Source organism: Saccopteryx leptura, chromosome 3 (genome assembly GCF_036850995.1).
Source record: "Saccopteryx leptura isolate mSacLep1 chromosome 3, mSacLep1_pri_phased_curated, whole genome shotgun sequence".
NCBI lineage: Eukaryota > Metazoa > Chordata > Mammalia > Chiroptera > Emballonuridae > Saccopteryx > Saccopteryx leptura.
The window spans coordinates 226,934,036-226,960,132 of record NC_089505.1 but is presented as its reverse complement, the minus strand read 5'-3'; the positions used below and the strand labels follow the sequence as shown (position 1 = coordinate 226,960,132).

The window sequence follows — 26,097 nt, the reverse complement described above, 5'->3', positions numbered from 1 at the left end:
CTCCTCTCTAAAATGAATAAATAAAAAATAAAATAAAAAACACGCCCTTAAAAAAAACAGTTGTAAACAAAAAAACAGCTCGGTTGTGAGCATGGCCACAGACAAGCAGAGCATCACCCTCAGATGGGGTTGCTGGGTGGATCCCAACAAGGCACATGCAGGAGTCTGTCTATCTCCTTTCCCCTTTAGTTCATTGATTACTTCTTATATGTGCTCTTACCGGGGGGCTCCAACTGAGCCATTGACCCCGTGTCTGTCTCTTTCTCTCACTAAAGAAAAAAACAAAAACAAAGAACATTTAGAGGTTTTTCTTTCTCTGTTTTTTTTTAAGACAATTATGTTCGATTATCTGTATTTAGTAAGAGAAAGCCCATACTAGGCGGAAGAAGTCAGTTTCTTAAATACAACAAGTGTAGTCACTCTTTGGCTCACCTCAGAATTGTCCATGGCTGCTTTCAATATGTTGGAGTGGGCGTTGACGGCCTGGACTGCAGCATTCTGGGCTACAATGGCCTGCTGAGTGACGTGAGCAGTTTGGCTCAGAGCTTCTTCTAAGCTCTTGGCTAGAGCTAAAGTAAAAAGAACAGTTAAAAAATAGATCCCCCCAGAAATAACTTTATTTTAAACTTTCACTCTTCTTCTGCTTAGTTTTCCATTGCATTTCCCCCCAAATGTTAAAGTGACAAAAAACACAGATTTAGAGAATCAAAGTTTCATTTAAAAGTACAATAGCCTGACCAGGCGGTGGCGCAGTGGATAGAGCGTCGGACTGGGATGCGGAAAGACCCAGGTTCGAGACCCCAAGGTTGCCAGTTTGAGCACAGGCTCATCTGGTTTGAGCAATAGCTCACCAGCGTGGACCCAAGTTCGCTGGCTCGAGCAAGGGGTCACTTGGTCTGCTGAAGGCCCACGGTCAAGGCACATATGAGAAAGCAATCAATGAACAACTAAGGTGTCGCAACGAAAAACTGATGATTGATGCTTGTCATCTCTCTCTGTTCCTGTCTGTCTGTCCCTTTCTATCCCTCTGACTCTCTCTGTCTCTGTTAAAAAAAAAAAAAATTAAAAAAAATAAAAGTACAATAAAATATTAGTAATTATTGAATCTGGATAATAGATCTGTGGGGGTTCATTATCCTGTTTTTACTTTTATATACATCTATATTTTTTTCCAAATAAAATATTTTGGTATCCTGGCCGGCTGGTTTGGTTGGTTAGAGCTCATCCTGATACACAAAGGTTGCGGGTTCGATACCCGGTCAGGGCACACACACAGGGACAGATAGATGTTTCTGTCTCTCTCTCTCTACAATCAATAAACTTAAAAAAACGTTTCATATTTTAGTAGGAAAAACGTGCTTTAAGAAGGCTATCATTTACTTTAAATGGGAGGAACAAGATTTAGGGCACTATAGTTAGTCCCTTTACCTATGAGAGACTATAAACTCAGCATAGCCATTTTTTATTTTAAGTATCATATATATCCACAGGAAAAAAGAGGTAAGCATTTTCAACTCCTCAGCAGGAAGGGGTTACTCACAGTAAATTATCTGTATCACCAAGATATAGGAAGATTACAGACAGACAAAAGAAAGAAAAAGACAAAAAGACAAGCAAGAAAACATGCAAACAGGGCCTGGCCAAATGGCTCAGTGGATAGAGCGTTGGCCTGACATGCAGACATCTCAGGTTTGATCCCTGGTCAGGGCACAAGTGAGAAGCAACCATCTACTTCTCTATCCTTCCCACTACCCCTTTTCTGTCTCCTCCCTTCTCGCAGCCAGTGGCTTGATTGGATTACCGGTGGATCCCGGTTGGAGTGCATGCAGGTGTATGTCTCTCTGTCTCCCCTACTCTCACGTAGTAAAAAGAAGAAAAAAGAAAACATGCAAACAGAAAAAGAAAAGATAGCTTGGAAACAGACAGTACTTTTCCACAAAGAACTCAAAAAACAGCAGACACTAGTATTCAAGATCACATTGCTATATGCTGCTTCAAGAATAAAAAAGAAACCTACATAATTTTTTAAGTAAGCAAGGAATGATTTTAGATATAATACTAAAATGGGAAAAAGAACATCTGAAGAAAGAAGGCCAGTGAGAATATCAATTTATCAGATATCAGATGACCAAAAGAAAAATACATTTGGCACATGAGATAAAAACAAAAGGCAATTTTTAGCAAAAGTATAAACAGCATAAGTGAAACCTGATGAAGCACACACTCTCTGCAACACCAGATGAAAGGAGAAGGCTAATACTAAGAAAATACCAAGACATAAATATGAGACTGAGGATTGATGGAAAACACGGAATAGAGCCTACAAAGGAATACTTGTGAATTAATGATGGGAATTCCAGCACAAAATAACAGTAACTACTTTACAGAGACACTCAGACTCCAGGAGATCAGACCACTAGGTCGAAACCCTCTTCAGAATCCTACTCAGTGTGCTTTTTTGGGGGGAGGGATACCGAGTTGTATGAGTTCCATATATATTTTAAATATTAAACCCCCTATCAAATATATGGTCTGCAAATATACTAACAAAAATTAGGGGATATTTTATCGCTTCATATTCATTTTGAAATATCCCCTAATTTTTGTGAGCAGTATGTTTTCTCTCGTTCCCTGGGCGGGTTACCTTTTCATTTCATTGACTATTTCTTTTGTTGTACAGAATTTTTTTTAGTTTGATGTAGTTCAACTTGATTTTTTTGTGCTTTGATTCTCGATGAAATTTTTATACATACATTTTTTAATTAAAGTTTGGGAGAAAATTAAGTGGTAACAGATAAGATCCTGAGTTCAGAGGCATCAATATATTGCAGCACAGTACAATAAATTATGTTCCCTGTACCTTATTTAAGACAGGAAAACACATTTTTATACATCTATTATCTTTTTTTAGACCATCAGAAAACAAAATTGAAATGTAAAACAAAACTTTGTTTCAGATAGCTGTAATGCAGAACTGTGTGGAACTCCCCCCCCCCCCCCATGTCAGACAAGAGGACTACTGCAGTGAGTCCAGAGGCTGTGTACTAAACCGGAGTGTGAGCCCCTTCAACCTGCACAAATAAACTCAGGAGTTTAACAACTAAAAGACTCTTAGGCCATACAACTTAACACCAAAAAAACAAACAATCCAGGCCCTGGCCAGGTGGCACAGTGGATAAAGTGTCATCCTGGTGCACCAAGGTTACGAGTTCGATCCCAGTCAGGGCATGAACAAGTAATCAATGAGTGCACAACCAAGTGGAACAACTAGTTGATGCTCCTCTTTCTCCCCCTTCTCCCCCAAAATCAACAGAAAAAATTAAAAATAAAACAATCCAATTAAAAAACAGGCAGGACTTGAATAGATATTTCTCCAAAGAGGACATACAGATTGCCAAGAGACATATAAAAAGATGCTCAAAATCACTAATAATCAGAGAAATGCAAATTAAAACCATAATGAGATATCACTTTACACCTGTCAGAATGGCTATCATCAATAAATCAACAACAAGTGCTGTTGAGGATGTGGAGAAAATAGAACCTTAATGCACTGTTGGGACTGCAATGGTGGCAGCCACTGTGGAAAACAGTATGGAGTTACCTCAAAAACAAAACAAAACAAAAACCAAAAACTACCGTATGATCCAGTAATTCCACTTCTGGGTATTACCTGAAGAAATCCAAAGCACTAATTTGAAAAGCTATATGCATCCCTATGCTCACTGCAGTATAAGTTATAATAGCTAAGATATGGAAGCTAGCTAAGTGTCCATCAAAAGATGACTGGATAAAGAGTAAAAAAAAGGACAGGATACATATATACAATGGACTCTTAGCCATAAAAAAGAATGAAATCTTACTATCTGTGACAGCATGGATGGACCTAGAATGCATTATACTTAGTGAAATAAGTCAGACAAAGATAAATACCGTATGATTTCATTTATATATGGAATCTAAAAAAAGAAAGTAAAAAAAACAGAAACAGACATGTAGATACAGAGAACAAAATGGTGGTTGCCAGATGGGAGGGCTCGGGGGGCTTACTGAAAAAGGTAAAGGGGTTAAAAAGTACAAATTGGTAGTTACAGAATAGGCATGGGGATGTAAAGTACAGCATGGGGAATACAGTCAATAATATTATAATAACTGTGTATGGTGCTACGTGGATTCTAGATTTATTGGGGGGGGAAATCACTTAGTAAATTATATAAATGTCTATAACCACTATGCTATATACCTGAAACCAATGTAATATTGAACGTCAACTGTAATTTAAAAAAGAAAAGGAAAAAAAAGACTCAAGCAATTGCAAACAAACAATTTCTGTTAACCAGAGTATATAAAGAACCTTTAGCACTAAACATAATAAAAACAAATGGGGGAAGTGGCCCTGGCCGGTTGGCTCAGTGGTAGAGCGTCAGCCTGGCGTGCAGGAGTCCTGGGTTCAATTCCCGGCCAGGGCACACAGGAGAGGCGCCCATCTGCTTCTCCACCCCTCCCCCTCTCCTTCCTCTCTGTCTCTCTCTTCCCCTCCCGCAGCCAAGGCTCCATTGGAGCAAAGTTGGCCTGGGCACTGAGGATGGCTCTGTGGCCTCTGCCTCAGGCACTAGAATGGCTCTGGATACAACAGTGCAACGCCCCGGATGAGCAGAGCATCGCCCCCTGGTGGGCATGCGGGTGGATCCCGGTCAGGCACATGCAGGAGTCTGTCTGACTGCCTCCCCATTTCTAGCTTCAGAAAAAAATACAAAAAAAAAGAAAGAAAGAAAAAGAAAAACAAATGGGAGAAGTACATGTATCATTCGGTGTTCTCCCCAACAGTACACTAAGAACAGCTCTTGTCACCTGGGTAAGAGAAGTTTGGAAGGAAAGAGCACAAATGATGAAATACAGGTGGTGAATAGTGCAATGCCACTAAAGAACAAAAGAAACCCCAGCTAGCTGATAGGTGAGAAGTTTATGCCGATGGTTGGAGAAGAGAGCAACTAACAGGGATGACCCAAAGTACTTAGGAAGCCATCTGGTTTACATACACTCAAGCTTAACTTGTTCTTGCTTTTCTTGTTGGGCAAGACGAGCTGCAACTTCTTCGGGTGGTCGCTCCCTTACAGAAGTTGAGGATGTTTCCTCTTGCAGCAAAAGTAAAGAGGAAATCAAATTTCAGCACAGAATTTCAACAGCGCACAGGGATATAAAAATACCATCGTTGACACTTGCCAGTTACATCAACCAAGAGCATCACGCAATGACTCCAACATAAAGAAATAAGGATCAGTTCTTAAACCCCTTGTTTTCAAAGATTTCTTTAGATTTTGAAATTGCAAAAATTACCTAAGCAAGTCTTCAGACTTAAAATCAGTATAAATGCATACTTACATAGTGTCTACAGGTTTTCTAGGCATTAAATAGTGCTGATGAGTGTATCATTTATAACACCACAAATATAAATAATTAAACTACCTGAAGTTGCAGGCTTGGGTTTTCCTTCACCAATTTGAGGGTGATCAGTTTTTATAGATTCCTCATGCTGAACGGCAGGGGCTGGGACCGACAGTGTCTCACCTGCTGCAGAAATAATTTGAGCTGCCTCTGTAGGTGCTATAAATATATGTTACTCACGGTAGTAATAGTTTCCTGAGGTAACAGAGAAACACACAGGAATCTACTACGACTATCATTCATGTCTGACTCCTTAAAGACACAGAGGCATGTGCTGCCACTGTTCAAACACACAAATAGACGGGGACTGTCCACCACATACACAAACCCACATAAGATGGGCAACAGCTGGGAAACACCAGAGAAAAGAATCTCGTCAGCATCCACCTGCATTTCAACCTTCATTATTCCTCAGGCAAGGCTTCTAGTGACAGTACTAAGTGGTACTAAATCCAAACATGTCAGAAAGAAGTGGACATAATATTTACATAACATGGAAAAAAGGAAAATGGAGCCTGTAATGAAGAAGGAACACAAAAGAAAGTAATTAGCCAAAAAAATTTTAATTGAAGAGTGTCAGAGATAAAACAAGATGTGAGCAAGAAGATGAAAATTTAAAGGAAGAAGATGACAATTTAAACACAAAAAGTTCACAATGAAGATAGTGAAGAACAAAATCCAGTTAAAATTATTTCAGACATATTTTTAAAGATAGGAAGGGTGAAAAAACACAAGAGCTCATAACATAAGTAAAGTATTATAAAGTGTTGAAAAGAAAATGAGTAATACTAGAGGGAAAACAGCAACAAAAGGAAGAAAAACTTTTTTTTTTTAAATAAACCGAAGGTCTCATTTAAAAGCTAAAGCTGGATTATCACAAAACCCATTAACTGTCTCCTTCTTCTGCCTCTGGTCCCTTATGTATTCTCCACAGTAGTAATTTTATTAAAATAAAAGTCAGATATCAATCCGCTGGTTCAGAAACCTCCCAAGGACTTCCCATCGCACTCAGAATTTAAAGCACAATTCTCTTACGGTGCCCTCCAGGACTGCCCCAACAGGCTTTTTGCTCCCTCTCTGACCTCATTTGCTAGTGTTCGCTGGCTCCCCTCCAGCTTCATTCGCTCCTTGCTAGAAAATGTCAGGCCTCTGCACTAGCTCTGACTGGGATGCCTCTCCCCATCAGCCTTTTATGAGACACTTTATCTCTGTAGCCTTAGCTCAAATGAAACCTTGCAGGTGAGACTTCCTTTACTCCATTAAAAGTACAATATTCCCTCCCACACTTATCACTGACTAACATCGTATATTATTTTACTTACATATGTAATATATGATTTCCCTTCTCTCATCCCAATAAGGAATATTCCCAGAGTTTGTTAGCTTTTACTACTTTGTTCATTGCTATATCCCCAGTGCCTAGAAGAATTCTTGGCAGAATAGTATTTGTCAAATGAAAGAAAGTCAGCTGATTTAATTGAGGACAGAAGTGACTCAGGAGAAACATATGAAGTTCAAGTGTATTACTGAACAGGTTGGAGTTAGGTTCAGTGCTGTAAACTAGGGTAGGATTACTGAAAAATCATGAAGGCAAAAAAAATCTACAGGTCTAGACTAGATCAGAGACTTTTATCACTAAGAAGAGAGGAGAATAAAACTACTGGACAGGAAACAAAAAAAAGGTGTGGGAAAGAGAATAAATCTTAAAATCTAAAGAAGGGAAATATCTAGGCGTCAAAGGAAAATACAAAGCCTCTTGCAGACAAGACAACTTTTGCCATTACTCTCACTCAGTAGCTGTTCAAAATAAAGCCCAATTCCATATCTCTCTTAACCCCTAAAAATGAGAGCCAAAGTAGGTGAGAATAATCCTTCCCCGGGACACAGCTAGGGACCAGATGGGTCCTTCATGAGGAATGGCCAGCATCTTAACCATGAGTACAAATACATTAAAACAATTCATTCAGCTATACTTCAAAAGTGTGATTCTAAATAGAGGTACCTGTTGTAGCTGGAGTGTCTCCCTTTTGTTTTTGGAGTTGTGAGGCAGGCTGCTTAGATTCCTTCATTACCTCTGATACACTTGAGATTCTTAGTGGACCAGACTCAATCTGGGGAATAAAAAACATTTAACATTTTGAATGCAATACTTTTTTTTTTAATTTTTATTTTATTTATTCATTTTTAGAGAGGAGAGAGAGAGACAGAGAGAAAGAAGAGGGGAGGAGCTGGAAGCATCAACTCCCATATGTGCCTTGACCAGGCAAGCCCATGGTTTTGAACTGGCGACCTCAGCATTTCCAGGTCGACGCTTTATCCACTGCGCCACCATAAGTCAGGCAATACTCTATTTAAAAAGGTAAATACAGGCCCTGCCCAGTTGGCTCAGTGGTAGAGCGTCGGCCTGGCGTGCGGAGGTCCCGGGTTCGATTTCCGGCCAGGGCATACAGGAGAAGCGCCCATCTGCTTCTCCACCCCTCCCCCTCTCCTTCCTCTCTGTCTCTCTCTTCCCCTCCCGCAGCCAAGGCTCCATTGGAGCAAAGCTGGCCTGGGCGCTGAGGATGGCTCTGTGGCCTCTGCCTCAGGTGCTAGAATGGCTCTGGTTGCAGCAGAGCGACGCCCCGGATGGGCAGAGCATCGCCCCCTGGTGGGCATGCTGGGTGGATCCCGGTCGGGTGCATGTGGGAGTCTGTCTGACTGCCTCATCATTTCCAGCTTCAGAAAAATACAAAAAGGAGAAAAAAAATAAAATAAAAAGGTAAATACAGCAATGTGTATTATTTCAAAAGTCAAGTCTTTCAAGCTTTTACCATAAAGTTCACACTTTACAACGTAAGTTTATTAACCACAGAAAGAGAAATCTTCATACTAGAAGAATGTAGCCCCAAATTTTCATTCCAAAGGATCAACCCATGTTAGTAGTAACAAGGACCTCTTAAGGCAATTAATAAAGTATGTGATATATGACTTCTCCTGTAAACACCACTCTTTTTACACATACAACATGAAGAAGGCTATTTCCCTCTGCTTCCTAAATCAAATTATGCTGTTTTCTGTATACATTGTTAGAAACAAATGATTTTTACAGGCTCTGAGAGAAATGAAAATTAGCTTTTTATATCTTTAATCTCCAGGACTCATGCAACTACATACTAAAATGCATAATCCCATTGTCATGTTCTCAATTATTAACTGCCTTTACTTGAAGGCACTGTTCATTAACAGGACTCCCAGATGATGGGTTGGAGAAAATTACTGAGTAATATTTTCATTTACCACCTATGCTGTCCCACTTCTTGCCAGAACTTGGCAGGCAGCAGGACAGATATTCCAAAGATGAGTTCTCGAACAAAACAGAAATGGTCCTAAACTTTGTCACTACCAGAAATTAAACATGTATGTATTTTTTTTATTAAATTTTTATTACTCCTTTAAGTCATGAAATGCATACTCACTATAACAAGCAAAATAAAATCAAGATACATTAATGGCTTTAATGTGTCTCCAAATGGCTCCCTTCCCATCCAGCACACTCAAGTAGCCACTGCTAACAGCCTGAACTCTACCTCCGCCCCCCATGCCAGGCCGACGCTCTACCACTGAGCCAACCAGCCAGGGCCGCAAGATACTTTCAAGGTGAAAATAACCTGCTTTTATAAGTATTCCGTAGGGTAAATTGGAATAATATGTAAAATGCTTACCGGCTTTTTTGACAATGGAACATTATAAGGTGGGGGACCAATAACCACCTCAAAGAGTTTGTCCGAGTAAGGTATGGTTTTCTCCACACTTTCCCGGAAATGGGAATCCCACTTGGCATACAGGACAGTGCCACCGATACCTCCACCAACAAACAGAAGACCAGCTCCAGCGATCTTGCCAGGAGACAACCTAAGTGAAAGAACAGGAGACACATTTATATTTCTTGGCTCACCTAAACCTAAACCTACTCCCAGACCTCTAACACTGATTCAGATCCCAGCAGCAACATCTATGAGCATGGCTGCACATCACTGTTCCCTGATGTTCTTCAACATGTCCACAATAGGAAATCATATTTATTTATGGATAACTAAAAAAAATTTGAATACAGTAATAGCTAAGTAATAGCTAAGATAAGTAGATATGAAGCAATCTACCCTTTAACACCTAAATTTCAAGATGTTCACAATCGAGATTTCCTTTGATCCCCCCCAAATATCACTAACTTTCAAAGCTCCTCTTCCCTTAATCAACTAAAATAAATAAAATAAATGTAAATAAAATAAAAGAAACCTTTTATAAAAGTAAGGTAAAACAAGTATCAAATAGAACTAACAGATACTTTTTAAATTACAATGTGCTAAGTTCCGGATATAGATCTACTTGCCATAGAATGGAAAATAGTAGGTGGGGTATAGGGGGATGGAGCATCTACCTTGAACACCATTCAATTATCAAAGGACCAAAAAGAGCATCATAACAAACTTCCACCTACAAATAAGTAATGCTCCAAAGATATTACAGTAAACCTCCAGTGTTCATACCCCTTAACAAAAAAGGTTTTAAAGCAGCTATTCCCATATTCAAGGAAAACACAGTCTCTCTCATTCTCTCTCTCTCTCAGCACACAGTTAAATGCCTTTTTAGAAGGAACATACTACATACCCAGAACTGCCTGCAGTAGAGTATCTGCGGCATGGTCGTAACGGACGGAGGATAAACTTCCCACAGAGACAACTCTAGAGAGGAAGAAGAAAACATCACAGCTAATATAGTTAAAGGAATTTGGGGAGCTTTTAGGATTGGTAACTCAAAAAGTAATACTTTTTTTTACAAATGTCTTCATTAAAGAAGTTATTTTATTACTTTTAGAAATTAATTTACCATAAAACATATTTACAGACCCTTAAAAACAGTGATGTTTTGGCCCTGGCTGGTGGCTCCGTGGATAGAGCATCAGATCAGTGTATGGACATTCTGGGTTTGATCACTGATTAGGGCAAACAGGAAAAGCATCTGCTTCCCCTCCCCTCCCCTTTCTTTCTCTTCCACTCCTGCAGCCAGTGGCTCGATTGGTTCAAATGTGGCCCTGGGTGCTGAAGATAGCTCCATAGAAGTGCATCAGTCTCAGGCACTAAAAAAAAAGCTTGGTACTCGCATAGGCCCTAGATGGGGTTGCCAGGTGGATCCCAGTCAGGGCGCCTGTGGGAGTCTAGCTCCCCTCTTCTCACCAAAAACAAACAAACAAACAAACAAAAACAACAGTGATGTTTCCTGCACAGCAAGTCTCACAAGAAATAACTTTTAAGATAAAAAAAGATTATCAGACTATGATCAATTAGCATTTTTAAATGTTATGTGTTAATTATTTCTTAGATATAATTGGGATTTGCCATATGCTTCCTTAATTGACAAGAAAAAGAACAATAGAGTATTTTACTTTGTAAACTTATTTTATACTATTGTATAAATTACTTTAACATTATAAATAATCAAGTAAATCTTTATCTCCACATAATTAGTCTATCTTTACACAAAAGTAAATAATCAGGGCAATGTTTTGGGATTTGATTAAAGTAAAGCACATAAACTCAAATGTTTCTTAACAATATGCGGATCCACTGAAACAAATAAATGCACATGCAAGTAGTACTATTTGGGAAAGGTTTTGATAAACTTAAAGCCATTTAGAGCTATCATTCTGAAATTTCAAATTTATTGCATTCATAAGTAAAACCTCTCTTTATATCAAGCACAAAATCAAACTTCAGGAAGTCAAGGGGGAAAAATTTCTTTAGGTTCCTTAATGAAATTGCATCCAAGGAATATCAGAAATAAACTTTCTTTTAGAATTATCTTAAGTTTGAAAAATAAATCACATGATCAGAGGACACATGAAATTACTCTGAATTATAGATGCAATTTACACTCTATTTGCCAAACCCTAAAGTTAAACATCAAATTAACGTATTAGGTATTTGGGAAAAAAACAGAACAACAAACTAGATATTTTACATCATGTAATGCAGCTATATAGTTGATACTTTAAAAGTATTTCAATTATTACCTATAGTGTAGAATTCTCAACATTTCTTAACTGCATTTAACAGAAAAGGGTGTTTTCCTACTGAAGTTTTAAACAGAACTGCACCCCCTTTCATGTCAACAACTCCATTCTGTGGAGCTCGACACTAGAATTTGAGAACCTATTTACATTAATTTCATTTTTTTTTAATGCACTCATGAAAGAGAGAGGGGGAGACAAGGACAGACAAAAAGGGAGAAAGATGAAAATCATCAACTCATAATTGCGTCACTTTAGTTGTTCACTGATTGCTTTCTCAGATGTGCCTTGACTGAGGGCTCCAGCTGAGTCAGTGACCCCTTGCTCAAACCAGCAACCTTGAGCTTCAAGTCAGCAACCTTTGGACTCAAGCCAACGACCTCAATGTTTCAAATTTGGGACCTCAGCATCCCAGGTTGATGCTCTATTCACTGTGCCACCATCAGTCAGGCCAGAGTATTCTTGAATTATTATTGTATTATTTTCCATACAAAGAACTAAAACCTACTTTTGCCCCACCTGGTATATGTTTTTTATATGGGGAACTTAACTCTTTAGTTGACAGGTCTTTAGACTGAAAAGAAAGTGCTTTGGGAGCTATACCCTAGGGACCACATCCACATCCAAAATGTCTTAGTTGCAAAAATATAAAAATAAATCTAATTTAGATGACAAGATCTTGGTCCTTTAGTCTAAGCCTGATGCTGTGATGGGATGAGATTTTTTAAGGGTTTTGAGGAAGGCTGTCAATGTACAGTATTTGCACATGAAAGGTATGTAAATTGTGGTTAGAGGGCAGAGTGTATTATCCAAAATTGACTGCAATAATTCCTGTACCACATGCTCTTCCAGAATTTGCCATTCCTCCAAAGTGAGTTCTCTTCTCTTGAACAAGGTCAGGAGTTTGTTACTAATTTACTAATTAAGAAGACAGTGAAAGTGACCCTCTGTGACTTCTAACACCAGAACATAAAGGGGGATTCAGCCTCTGCCTGGCTCTGTTATCAAGCTGCTCTTGGAAACCCTGCCAAAGTGTGAGGAAGCCCAGACACATAGACGCTGCATGTAGGTGTTCCAGCCAACAGTCCCAGCTGAGGTGTCAGCTGTAGTCAGTATCAACTGCCAGACACAAGAGTGAGGAAGCCCTTAAGATGTCTCTATTCCTAGCCACTGTCTGACTACAACCTCCTGAAAGAGCCCGGCTAAACCCAGGCAACCCCCACAATTGAGACAATAAATAAATAAATGTTATTTTACCTCAAGATCGTGGTGGTTTATATAACTACAGCTAACCAGAACATGATCTTTTTTTCTTTTTTTTTTTAATTTTTATTAAGGGGGGGGAGAGAGACAGAGAGAGAGACAGGAACAATGATCTGTTCCTGTATGTGCCCTGATTGGGGATCGAACTGGCCAACCTTTGTGCTTCGGGATGACACTCTAACCAACCAAGCTATCAGGGAAGGGCTTTGAACTCATGAATCTGAACACTTTTGATGGATTTTAACCAGTTGCAATTGTTATCCTTTTGAAAACTTAAGGCCCTAGCCAGTTTGCTCAATGGATAGAGCATTGGCCCAACGTGCTCAAGTCCCAGGTTTGATCCCTGGTCAGGGCACACGGGAGAAGCAACCATCTGCTTCTCTTCCCCTTCTGCAGCCAGTGGCTCAGTTGGTTCGAGTGTTGGTTTCAGCCTGTGGATTCCCACTGCAGTGCACATGGGATGGGGTGAAGAGGAGAGGGGAGGGGTGAGGAGGGAAGTGCAGGGGAGGGAAGGGAGGAGAAGGAAAGAAAAAAAGAAAACTGAAATTGACCCATCTTTGGCCAATAAATGCCACTTCAATACATATCACCATTTTATATTAATTATACACACACACAAACACAAATGTCTACTTTCCTCTCCCTCAGGCCATCTGCAAATACCTGGCAGCTTTTTTCTGTATGTAGTAAAATTCACCATTTTGAAAATGTACAATTCAGTACATTCACACTACTATACAACAATCACCGCCCTGATCCTAAAACATTTTCGTCACTAAGGAAATTCCTGCACCAACTAAGCAGTCTCTCCTTTTCCCCCTCTCTAGTCCTTGGCAACTACTATGTATTTTCTGGCTCTACAGATTTGGCTATTTTGTACATTTTGCATAAATGAAATCTACTGTGGCCTTTTTATTCCTGGCTTCTTTCACTTGGAATGTTTTCAATGTTTATCCATGTTCTAACATATATCACATATATCATGCATGTAGCAAGTATTTAATTTCTTTTATGGTTGAATGTAATACTTTATCATACAGATATACCATATTTTGTTTAGCCAGACATCAGTTGGATATCTGGGTTGTCTCCATCTGATTATTCATCTGCAAGTTTTTGTTTGAACACCTGTCTTCAATTCATTTGGGTGGAATTGCAGGGTCATGTGATAATTCTATGTTTAACTCCACTATTTTACATTCCCCAGCAGTGTATGAGGGCTCCAATTTCTCCACATTCTCACCAACACTTGTTGTGTTTCTTTTTTTTACTATAATCGTCCTCGTGAGTGCATCTTTTCATGTGTTTGTTCACCATTTATGTATCTTCTTTGGATGAATGTCTATCCAAGTCTTTTGCCCATATTTATCTGGGCTGCCTTTTTATAGTTGAGCTGTAGGAATCCTTTACATATTCTAGATACTATACCCTTATCAGATATATGATTTGAAAACATCTCCATTCTTTTCACTGTCTTCAGAGTCCTTCGATGCATAAAAATTTTAATTTTGGCTCTAGTCGGTTGGGTCAGTGATAGTGCATCACCCGGTGTGTGGATGTCCCAGGTTTGATTCCCAGTCAGGGTACACAGGAGAAGCGCCCATCTGCTTCTCCACCCCTCCCCCTCTCCTTCCTCTCTGTCTCTCTCTTCCCCTCCCACAGCCAAGGCCCATTGGAGCAAAGTTGGCCCAGATGCTGAGGATGGCTCCATGGCCTCCACCGCAGGTGCTAGAATGGCTCTGGTTGCAAAGGAACAATGCCTCAGAAGGACAGAGATCGCCCCCTAGTGGACATGCCGGGTGGATCCTGGTCGGGCACCTGCACATGGTGGAGTCTGTCTCTGCCTCCTCACTTCAGAAAAATACAAAAGAAAAAAAATTTAATTTTGATAAAATCCAATTTATCTTTTGTTCTTTTGGAATCATATCTAAGAAACCACTGCTAAATCTAAGGTCTCTATGAGAAGCAATCAATGCACAACTAAAGTGAAGCAACTATGAGTTGATGCTTCTTATTCTCTCTCTTCCCTCTCTTTCCCTTCCCCCTTCTAAAAAATCAATAATTAAAAAAAAAATCCAAAGTCTGCCTCCAGAGTTCTCTTTCTCAAGCACCAAGCTACACTGCCTCTTTATTTCTATCCTAAATAAGATTAAGTATCCCACTTTAACACACAAAATATTGGACAATTCTTAGTTCTGGAATTCCTTTTCATTAGTAATAATGTATGATGGAGAAAGGACAATCTATTTCAAAATAATTTACCTTGATATATATTTATACGTAACCCTATAATAAATGTTATAAGGTTATTATTGCTGCTTCTAACCTTTAGAAACATGACTTAAGAAAAATAAACTAAAAAACGGCAAGATAAAATGTACAGTTCCCATGTAATGTCCTTGCCCAGATCATCTTTTCCTTAACTATACCAAACTAAACTGAACATATAAAAAGTAGCCATGAGGTACGTTCTAGAATTGGGCATCTGAAACCTGTATGTTAATCAGTGTCAACCTGTGGGAACATGCTGTGAAAACATGAAGAGTTAGGATAACAATTAGAGACAGTGAGGCACCTTAGGGTGAAAGCACTGAGCAGACGAGAGTCCAGGGGCCTCTCTGACCCTGTACTGGAAACAGTGCGCGCTGGAGGCAGCAAAACAACAGGATAAAATTTAGTAACCAAAAAATGGTTAGGCTCTCAGAACAGAGATTAGGAGTCAGCATGTTCCTTGCACTTTACTTCACCCCTGAGAACTTCTTCTTTCTGATTTCTTGTGTTTTTCAAACTGGCCAATAAATTCTGAGTAAGGCTGGGGATGGGGATTTAGTCCTTCAATCTGCTGACCAGACTGTTGCCTCCTCTCGGCCCCTCGGTGCATTCCTCTGGTCTCCAAGTAGTCATTGCCACCATGACAAGCAGTGTCTCGTTTGAGGAACAGGAACCAAACGACAGGTTTGCTACTCCAAGTAGTCATTGTCTCTGTGATATCAACCCAATAAATTTAATTTAAAAAATAAAAATAGTAAATAAAAATCCAAAAAGAAAAAAGTTACCACAATCCAGCATTACAACCTGGAAATGAAGACTATAATTAAAGTCCCCTCATATAAACCTTATCTGGAGGTTCCAGGTTTCCCCTCTAGACTTGCTGGTTGCTGCAATGACAATGTTTCAGTGAGTTTGTCATAAGGATTCCTCCCACACAAACAAAAGACATCCAGAAATTAACAGCCAGTTCCACATTTGAAATGCAGTACTACGCAACAATTTCAACTTTTCTACAGTTAACTTAAAATATTTTGTAAGAGTCATGCATTAAGGTTAAAAATATACATATCATACAATTAAATACAGTAAGTTTGACACTGCAGCAGTATTTTCTCCCAGTATAAACACACTCTGTCTAGAAGAAAAACTGCTGTTCAGTTAGGAAATGGAAATGGCTTATGTTAATCAGTATGGCAAAAGATAAAACTTGATACTTTAGTTTTTATTGCATATATGTATGAATATATATTATATGTTACTTATACAGTCTTACTTGTGTGTTCTAAGTTATAATGTAAAATTTATTTCAAAACAGTCTGAAAGCCACTGGTCTAGAGAAAAGAAAAAGATTCTAGTGTGGGCAGGAGCAAACAGCAGGCTGCATGACACACTAAACTACTTTCTATCACATATGCTTAGTAGACATTTTCATTAACAGTTTTATAAACCTAACTGAAAGAAAGAGTTCTCTAGAAGATGACAGCTAATAATGTCCACACACAAGTTCAATAATAACTAGCTTTGCTATCAAAATTGGTCTTAAATAAACTGGCTTCGTCAGTCCTCAAGAACAATAATTTTTTTTCTCTTCGTTTAAGTGATAAGCAGATAACATTACTGCATATGCAGATGACCACTACCAAACCTATAACTTGGGAGAGGGCTACATTGATCTTCCAAACCCAATGCCCACCTTAAAAAGGGCTGGGCAAAGTGATGCAGTATGGGAGTGGGCTAAAGAAGACGGATGGCATTGGATCTGGGAAACAAACTAAGGAAGGCCCAAAGCTCTGAAGCACATTTCTGAAAAAGAAAACACAAATGAGAACAATTCATTTCTGCTGAATATCCACATGTAAAGAATTTAAGGTTGATGAGTCCTGACATAAAGCATAAGTTAGATACTATCTGTGATGATTAATTTTACATGTCAACTTGGAAGGGGGTTTTGAATGAGATTAACGTTTATATCAGTGAACTGTGGTAAAGTAGTTTGCTTTCCATAATGTGGGTAGGCCTCATGCAAGCAGTTGAAGGCTAGAATAAAGCAAAAAGACCAGCATCCCCAGGTGAAAAGAAATTCTCCAGGCTTCGGACTCAAACAGCACCACCAGCTCTCCTGGGCCTTGGGGTTACCTGCCTTCAGACTGAAAGAGCACCACAGGCTCTCTTGGGTCTCTGCATATCAAGCCAGACATTGAACTTGGCAGCGCCCTACAAAACTGCATAAGCCAATTACTTATAACAAATCAATCTTTCTTTCTAACTTATATACATATCCTACTGGTTCTCCTCTGGAGAGAATCAAAGATTCTAAAACCTATGGGGGTTGAAAGGGAGGTCACATCCACTTACAGAGATTAAGAAAAACTCACAGAACACATTTGTTCTTTCATACAAACATCACAAATACTTCCTGAGCATCTGTTAGGAGCCAGGGACTACTGTTAGCACTGGAAATACAGCAGTAAAAAATATGGACACAGGCCCTGGCTGGTTGGCTCGGCGGTAGAGCGTCGGCCTGGTGTGCGGGGGACCCGGGTTCAATTCCCGGCCAGGGCACATAGGAGAAGCGCCCATTTGCTTCTCCACCCCCCCCCCTCCTTCCTCTCTGTCTCTCTCTTCCCCTCCCGCAGCCAAGGCTCCATTGGAGCAAAGATGGCCCAGGCGCTAGGGATGGCTCCTTGGCCTCTGTCCCAGGCACTCGAGTGGCTCTGGTCGCGGCAGAGCAACACCCCGGAGGGGCAGAGCATCGCCCCTGGTGGGCGTGCCGGGTGGATCCCGGTCGGGCGCATGCGGGAGTCTGTCTGACTGTCTCTCCCCATTTCCAGCTTCAGAAAAATTAAAAAAAAAAATAAATAAATAAATAAAAATATGGACACAGTCCTTTTGTAATACACACATTTTAATATGGGAAATACACAGTAAATACATTTTAATATGGGAAATACAGTTAGGTCAGGTAATGGCAAGAGCTACAAAGTAAAACAAAAGTGGGGCAATGGTAAGTTCAGAGTGATGCAAGGAAGGAGAGTAATTAGGTCTGTTTTAGATAGGGAAGACCTCTCTGAAGGAAAGGTGATATTTGAGAAAATATCTCAGTGAAAGAAGTGAGCTAAGCAAAGATGTGTAGGAAGATTTCAGGTTAAAAGAAACAGCAAATAAAAGGCAATGAGGTATGCGATAGAGATGGCAGAAGAACAGACTGAGGCAGAGTAGAAAAATGAAGATATCCAAAGAGCCAGATCATGAAGGACCTGGTGGGTATGGTCGAGTTTAGATTTTATTCTGAATTTGATGGGATGTCACTAAAGGGCATGACATGATCTAGTGTGCTTTAAAAAAACCCTCTATTGCCTGACCTGTGGTGGCGCAGTGGGTAAAGTGTCGACCTGGAATGCTGAGGTTGCTGGTTCAAAACCCTGGGCTTGCCTGGTCAAGGTACATGTGGGAGTTGATGCTTCCAGCTCCTCCCCCCTTCTCTCTCTATCTCTCTCCTCTAAAATGAATAAATAAATAAAAATAATTTTTAAAAAACCTCTATTGCCTGACCAGGCGGTGGCACAGTGGATAGAGTGTCAGACTGGGATGCAGAAGACCCAGGTTCGAGATCCCGAGGTCGCCAGCTTGAGCGCGGGCTCATCTGGTTTGAGCAAAAGCTCACCAGCTTGAATCCAAGGTCGCTGGCTCCAGCAAGGGGTTACTCGGTCTGCTGAAGGCCCACGGTCAAGGCACATATGAGAAAGCAATCAATGAACAACTAAGGTGTTGCAACGCGCAACGAAAAACTAATGATTGATGCCTCTCATCTCTCTCCGTTCCTGTCTGTCTGTCTCTGTCTATCCCTCTGACTCACTCTCTGCCTCTGCAAAAAAATAAAAAAATAAAAAGTGTAATAAAAAATAATTTAAAAAGAAATTCTTAAAAAAAAAACAAAAAACCCTCTATTAACTACTATGTAAAGAACTGAATCTAGGATGGCAATAGTAAAAGCAGGAAGACATTTAAGATGAGGTTTGAAAAAGTAAAAAGAATTTTGAAATTTGGTTACAAAGATCAAAAGACGCGAGAGCAGCGGTCATCTAAAGCCATCGGAAATAAAATATGTATTTTCGACCCTGGGCGGGGGTCGAACGACCAAAACACAGGGGTCGCCTAAAGCCATCAGAAATACATATTTATTATACAATACATTTTTAAATAAAATATGTATTTCCAGGCCCTGGCCGGTTGGCTCAGTGGTAGAGCTTCGGCCTGGCGTGCGGGGGACCCGGGTTCGATTCCCGGCCAGGGCATATAGGAGAAGCGCCCATTTGCTTCTCCACCCCCCCCCCTCCTTCCTCTCTGTCTCTCTCTTCCCCTCCCGCAGCCAAGGCTCCATTGGAGCAAAGATGGCCTGGGCGCTGGGGATGGCTCCTTGGCCTCTGCCCCAGGCGCTAGAGTGGCTCTGGTTGCGGCAGAGCGACGCCCCGGAGGGGCAGAGCATCGCCCCCTGGTGGGCAGAGCATTGCCCCTGGTGGGCGTGCCGGGTGGATCCCGGTCGGGCGCATGTGGGAGTCTGTCTGACTGTCTCTCCCCGTTTCCAGCTTCAGAAAAAGAAAAAAAATATATAAAATATATATGTATTTCCGATGGCTTTAGGCGACCCCTGTGTTTTGGTCGTTCAACCCCCGCCGGGGGCTAGAGAGTCATCTGCTTAGGGATTGAAGTTCTGAGAACTGATGTAAGCCCAATAGCACATAAAGAGATGGAACAACAATAAGATATCACTATGCATCTATCAGAATGGCCAGAATCCCGAATACTGACACCACCGAATGCTGGCAGGGACATGGAAGAAAAACCCTTATTCATTGCTGCTGAGAATGCAAAATAATACAACCACTTTGGAAGACAATTTGGCAGTTTCTTACTAAACACAGTCTCACCATACAATTTAGCCATTGCGCTTGCTCCTTGGTATATACCCAAAGGAGTTGAAAACTTACGTCCACACAAAAACCTGCACATGAGTGTTTAGAGTAGCTTTATTTATAACTGCCAAAACTTGGAAGCAACCACAATGTCCTTCAGTAGGTGAGTGGATAAACTGAGGTACATCCAGACAATGGGATATTATTCAGCACTAAAAATAAATGAGCTATCAAGCCACAAAAACGCAAGGAAAAACCTTAAATGCATATTATTAAGTGAAAGAAGTCATTCCTACCCATTATATGAGTCCATTTAGATGACATTCTGGAAAAGGAAAAACTATGGAGACAATAAAAGATCAGTGGTTTCCAGGGGGTGGAGCTTGGGCTAGGGGAGTGATGAACAGCTAGAAGACAAGATTTTTGGGATGGTGAAAATATTCTGCATTATGTCATAATGATGGATAATGTCATCACACATTTGTCCAAACCCATAGAATGTACAACACTTAAAAGTGAAACACATGTAAGCTATGGAGTTTGGGTGATTATGATATGCCAATGTAGGTTCACCAGTTTTAACGACTGTACCACTCTGGTAGGGGATGTCAATAATGCAGGAGGCTATGCGTTTGTGGTGGCTTAGGGTTTATGGGAAATCTCTGTACCTGCCACTCAATTTTTCTGTGAACCTAAAGCTGCTCAAACAAATTAGGTCTTAATTTAAAAGAGAGAGGGAGAGCATATGAACCTTGGGGGTATATCTAGAGGTACATGGAAGCACACTTAACAAAGGAAAATGGGAGAGAGAAAAAGGGTAAGATGAGCCCTAAGATACTACATGAGAAAAGCCAGAAGAACAAAAATAGTTTTACAAAGCTACAGTATCAAATGTTATAGAATGATTGCGGAGACAGTAAGAGTAAACCAATGAATTTTATAATATTTGTTTTTAAATTTTTTTAAGATAGCAATTTTAGGAAGATAAGAAATCTTGACTGCGAACCAGAAAAATGTCCACATTTTAGTATGAAGTCTTAATCTGTTTTCTCCTAATATCCTAATTAGGAACCCACTAAGTAGAAAATATTTTGATAAAGGCAAGAAAGAAAAAAATAATTTTGGACTTTCGGGCAGAAAGAGGGAACAAATCAGTGACAACCATAATGTAATCTGAGGACAGAATTAGGAAAAGTGTACCATGAAAGGAGGGCTCCAAAGATAAACTTCAACAATTCTGCCCTGAAAGATAACTGTACTTTCTTCATTCTCCTAGTCTCACTTGTGTACTATGGTAGGCCGGATTCTAAGAAGGCCCCTGTGATCTCCACCCTCTAATTTTTTTTTTAAGGTTTATTGACCAGAGAGAGAAGCATCAACTCGTTGTTCCGTTTACTTGTATACTCACTGACTGCTTCTCCTACTGCCCTGATTGGGGAATGAACCAGAGACTTCGGCATGGCAGGACGATTTATCCACTAAGCCACCCGGCCAAGGCCCCTGCTGTTAATTAAGCGCATGTTTACGGTTGCACGGCAAAAAAGATTTTGTAGACATAATTATCCAGGTGGACTGGCCTAATAATTGAAACCCTTGAAATCTGGGTCTACAGATTGGAAACAGGGAAGTTAAGAAAGCTTTTTAAATTTTTTTAAATTGATTGATTTTAGAGAAAGAGAAAAGGAAAGGAGACAGACAGAAACATTAATCTGTTCCTGTATGTGCTCTGACCGGGAATCAAACCCACAACCTTTGCACATCAGGACAATGCTCTAACCAACTGAGCTATTTGGCCAGGGTAAGAGAGCTTCTGAAGTCAGAGACAAGCTCCTAGTAGCCTACAAGAAAGCAAACATCCATGTCATGAACTGCCTCTGAGGATCTAGTGGCAAGAAAACTTCAAGCATCCTATAACAAAATCTAGGCGAGAGTTGACAAGAAAACAGGAGCTTCAGTCCGACAGTTGCAAGGGACTAAATTCTGCCAACAGCCTGACCAGGTGGTGGTGCAGTGGACAAAGCGTCAGACTGGGATGCCGAGGACCCAGGTTTGAGACCCCAAGGTCGCCAGTTTGAGCGCGGGCTCATCTAGTTTGAGCAAAGCTCACCAGCTTGTATCCAAGGTCGCTGGCTTGAGCAAAGGGTTACTCGTTCTGCTGAAGGCCCGCGGTCAAGGCACATATGAGAAAGCAATCAATGAAAAACCAAGGTGTCACAACGAAAAACTGATGATTGATGCTTCTCATCTCTCTTCATTCCTGTCTGTCTGTCCCTATCTATCCCTCTCTGACTCTCTGTCTCTGTAAAAAAAAAAAAAAAATTCTGCCAACAAACTGCATGAACTTTAAAGAAAACCTCAAACAGCCAACACCTAGATTGCAGCCTGTGTGACACTGAGAGAACCCAGATCATTCATGTCTAGAAACTGTAAGATAATAAAATGGGTGTTGTTTTAAGATGCTAAATTTGTGGTATTTGTGATGTAGCAATAGAAACTAACACAGACACTATTTTCCTATGGAAGAGGCTGCTTCTCCTACCCTAACAAGGAAATGGGGAGGTAAGGAAACTGGGAAAGTCTGGCTTCTAGTGATTTTATTCAATTACTGCTTGAGTCATAGTACCTGTTTTACAAAAATACATTTGCCAAAATATCGACACTCTGAAAATTGTGATCAATGGAAATAGATTTATTAATTTTAGGAAGTTACTTTGATAATTATGATGAAATAAAAGCAACTGGGTGTCGAGGCTCCTGGGATGTCTGCACCTTGTCCCAGCACCTGTCGACACAGATCCTCAGGCTAATCTCAGAAATGAGCACAAGGTCATGACTCCTGTCCTTCTTCAAGTACCAAAAGTTTGAAGTCCATGAAGTACAATCTTTTATTTTTGTTTAGGTTAAGAATCGCTCAGAGGTGGTCTCAGCTACAAAAAGAAAGAAATCTCTTCCGAATAATTACAAACTTGGCCCCTAAAACGCGAACTCTCAATAATTCATGCACCTCATTAAATATGCAACAAGCCAAGGCTCTGCATTTCCTCCTGGGAATTGTAGTTCTCCCCCACGACCTTCAACCACTGGCTGCACGAAACCTATCACAAGCACAACCGGCGACCTGGCGCCAGGAGCCACGATTGGTCCTTGACCCGGGCAGCGCGGGGCCGATTGGATGATATTTCTCCGAGGTGGTGCCTCCAGTCCTGCGTCTACCGCCCAGCCACCTTTCCCTTTCAGCACCCCATCGCGCTTCAGCAAAAACCCTCCAGGGGTCCTAGTCCTGCAGACCCCCGAATTAACTGCTTGACAGGCCGGGCAGAGCCCCTCGCGATGAGAGCGGCCCTGAGACACACCTCTCTCCCGGGCGCTAGGCACAGAGAAAGCCTCCCCATTTTCCCTCGGTTACCTGGAGTCAGCTTCAACACACGCTCCCTCCCTGCGTCCCCGCGCTCACCTGGGCGGCGGAGGTCACGCCGGATAACTGACAGACCCGCAGCATCTCGGCCGGGTAGACAACGCTGCTGATATGTGCTGGAGCTGCGGAGCGGCCCGAGTAGAGGAGGGCGGACGGGCGTGCGGGCGTACGTGTGTGCGTGCGTCCGTGCCGCTTCCCTGCGCCAGGCGTACCGTAGGGCATTAACGCCACTGCGCATGCGCATCCCATTTTCTAGTCCCCGCCCAGACAGCTCTCAGAGGTTGGGCCTCCCGTTGGCGGAAGGGGTGATATATCTTTTCGGGGCTCGCTCTGGATTCTGGTCGGCACCTAGAGTCCGAGTTCGGGATTACTAGGTGAATGGGAGGGGAGGAAGGGTATCTGAACCCCACTCTTCGATCCGCTCCAAAAACGGGTAGGCGTGACTCTTCGGAAACGTCGAGGAAGAAAGCCTCTCACCTGTCTCTGTCAGAGGGGATAGTTCCTGGGAAGGAATGGGTTTGGCCAAATCTGTGTTGTCTTGGCTTGCGCTTTGGTTTCTCTTGACAGCCCTTCAGGAGTCTTCCCGATTGCGGGAGACTGGGTGAACAAACACTGGAAGGACCTTTGTGCCTAATGTGTCGTTCATGTAACTTAATAAATAGTAAAGTGACCAACTTTTTTACAATGAAAAAGACAAAAATAAATTGAAGAAAACAATATCGTAAATAAAAGAAACATTTTATTCATTGCAACAATAATATACTATAATATGATAAATGTATAATAAAAACAATTGTAAGCCCTAGCCTGTTGGCTGAGCAGAGCATCGGCCCAGCGTGTGGAAGTCCCGGGTTCGATTCCCTGGTCAGGGCACTTAAGAGAAGCGGGCACTTAAGAGAAGCGCCCATCTGCTTCTCCACCCTTCCCCCTCTCATTCCTCTCCATTGCTCTCTTCCCCTCCCACAGCCAAGGTTCCATTGGAGCAAAGTTGGCTCCAGGCGCTGAGGACAGTTCCAGGGTCTCTGCCTCAAGCGCTAGAATGGCTCTGATTGCGGCAGAGCGAAGCCCCAGATGGGCAGAGCATCGCCCCCTGGTGGGCGTGCTGGGTGGATCCCGGTCGGGCACATGCAGGAGTCTGACTGACTGCCTCCCCGTTTCCAACTTCAGAAAAATACAAAAAAGAAAAACAATAAAAAACATTTGTAGCCTGACCTGTGGTGGCGGAGTGGGTAAAGCGTCGACCTGGAAGTGCTGAGGTCGCCGGTTCAAAACCCTGGGCTTGCCTGGTCAAGGCACATATGGGAGTTGATGCTTCCTGCTCCTCCCCGCTTCTCTCTCTCTGTCTCTCCTCTCTCTCTCTCTCTCTCTCTCTCTGTCTCTCCCTCTCTTCTCTAAAATGAATAAATTAATTAATTAATTAATTTTAAAAAAAGACTACATCCTTAAAAAACCATTTGTAATATTTTATATTGTAATTATGCTTACATGCCTATTAATTTTTAATAACTGTAAGAAAAAGTACTCATTTAGATACAAATACATCACATCACACGCAATGGATCAACTCTCCATCGATGGAATACGGACATTTACAGATTAGTTTTCCAATATCAAAAAGGAGGACATGTAGGAGGACACTTTTCAAGGGAGGACGGAACTTACAAAAGAAAGACTGTCCTCCCTAAAGGAGGACAATTGGTCACCTTAAAAATAGTAAAGTGAGGATAGGAACCCGTATTCTTCAGGTTTCGCAGTTTCTACTTCCAGATTAAACTGCACAGCCTTCACCAAGTTTTTGTTTTAGAAATATAATTTGGGCCCTGGCCATTTGGCTCAATGGATAGGTGTAGGCCCAACATGCAGATGTCCTGGGTTCCATCCCCTGTTATGGCACACATGAGAAGCGACCATTTGCTTCTCTTCCCTCCCTCTCCCCCTTCTCTCACTCTTCCCCTCTTGCAGCCAGTGTTTTGATTGGTTGGTCAGTTGGCTAATTCAAGCATGAGGCCCCAGACGGGGTGGCCAGGTGGATCCCAGTCTGGGTGCATGCAGGAGTCTTTCTACCTCCCCCCACCCGTCACTTGAAAGAAAGAAAGAAAATAAATTATTTGGCCAATCTACGGATGGGTTGGAAGATGAGGTCAGTGCAGAAAGACTGTTCAAAATATTACACCGAATCTATAATCAAGGTATAGCAAGTTAAATATTGAACGCAGTATTCAATACTATTAGTTCAATATCATAGAAGCTAAATAAATTGTATATCGTGTTTCCAAAGTACTTTCATGTTAACTAGATAATTTATCACAGTATGGTATTCTTCCTAGAGGTAGACAAGGCTACTAATTCCATTCATAAAAGAGAGAAATAGATTTGAAAATTATCTAAAATTAAATAATTACTTATGTTTGTATATGTTCAATGTATTTCAGTAATCACACTGTCCATATCACCATCACCTAATAGCCCCCAGTGCAGTCTCCTATCTTGTTTAGTAATTTTAGCAATTGAATTGCAGTTTCCCCACTCCATCCTTGCCCACTGTTGTCATGTTTGGTGATGCTAGCGTGATGACTTTTCTAACACCTTGGTCACAAAAGTCTCATTGCCAATAGGCAATTTCAGTCTGCTCCAGCTATGTGTGGCACAGCCGCACCTTGAGCCTGAACATTATTAACAGCTCTAGCTTCACAATCTCAAACCACAACATTTAACCAAGTCCCTAATCCTCCTCCTCCACATGC

At 41.2% G+C, this 26,097-nt stretch overlaps 1 protein-coding gene across 12 annotated transcripts in view; it reads right to left on the bottom strand.

Annotated features, from left to right (window-relative positions):
• Positions 1-23,559, bottom strand: part of IMMT (inner membrane mitochondrial protein) — a 46,042-nt gene extending 22,483 nt beyond the window's left edge. For 2 of the 12 annotated variants that reach the window (XM_066377783.1, XM_066377785.1), the window contains exons 1-7: positions 23,393-23,557; positions 10,093-10,166; positions 9,147-9,336; positions 7,448-7,556; positions 5,467-5,571; positions 5,040-5,135; positions 433-569 (exon numbers count right to left, since the gene is read on the bottom strand). In XM_066377783.1, the coding sequence (XP_066233880.1) occupies positions 433-569; positions 5,040-5,135; positions 5,467-5,571; positions 7,448-7,556; positions 9,147-9,336; positions 10,093-10,166; positions 23,393-23,437 (756 nt within the window). In that variant the 5' untranslated portion in view covers positions 23,438-23,557. Of the gene's footprint in view, positions 1-432; positions 570-5,039; positions 5,136-5,466; positions 5,605-7,447; positions 7,557-9,146; positions 9,337-10,092; positions 10,167-23,392 lie in introns of all 12 variants that reach the window. The other 10 variants (XM_066377791.1, XM_066377792.1, XM_066377782.1 and 7 more) reach the window with 10 other exon arrangements.
• Between the last annotated feature and the right edge of the window lie 2,538 nt (positions 23,560-26,097).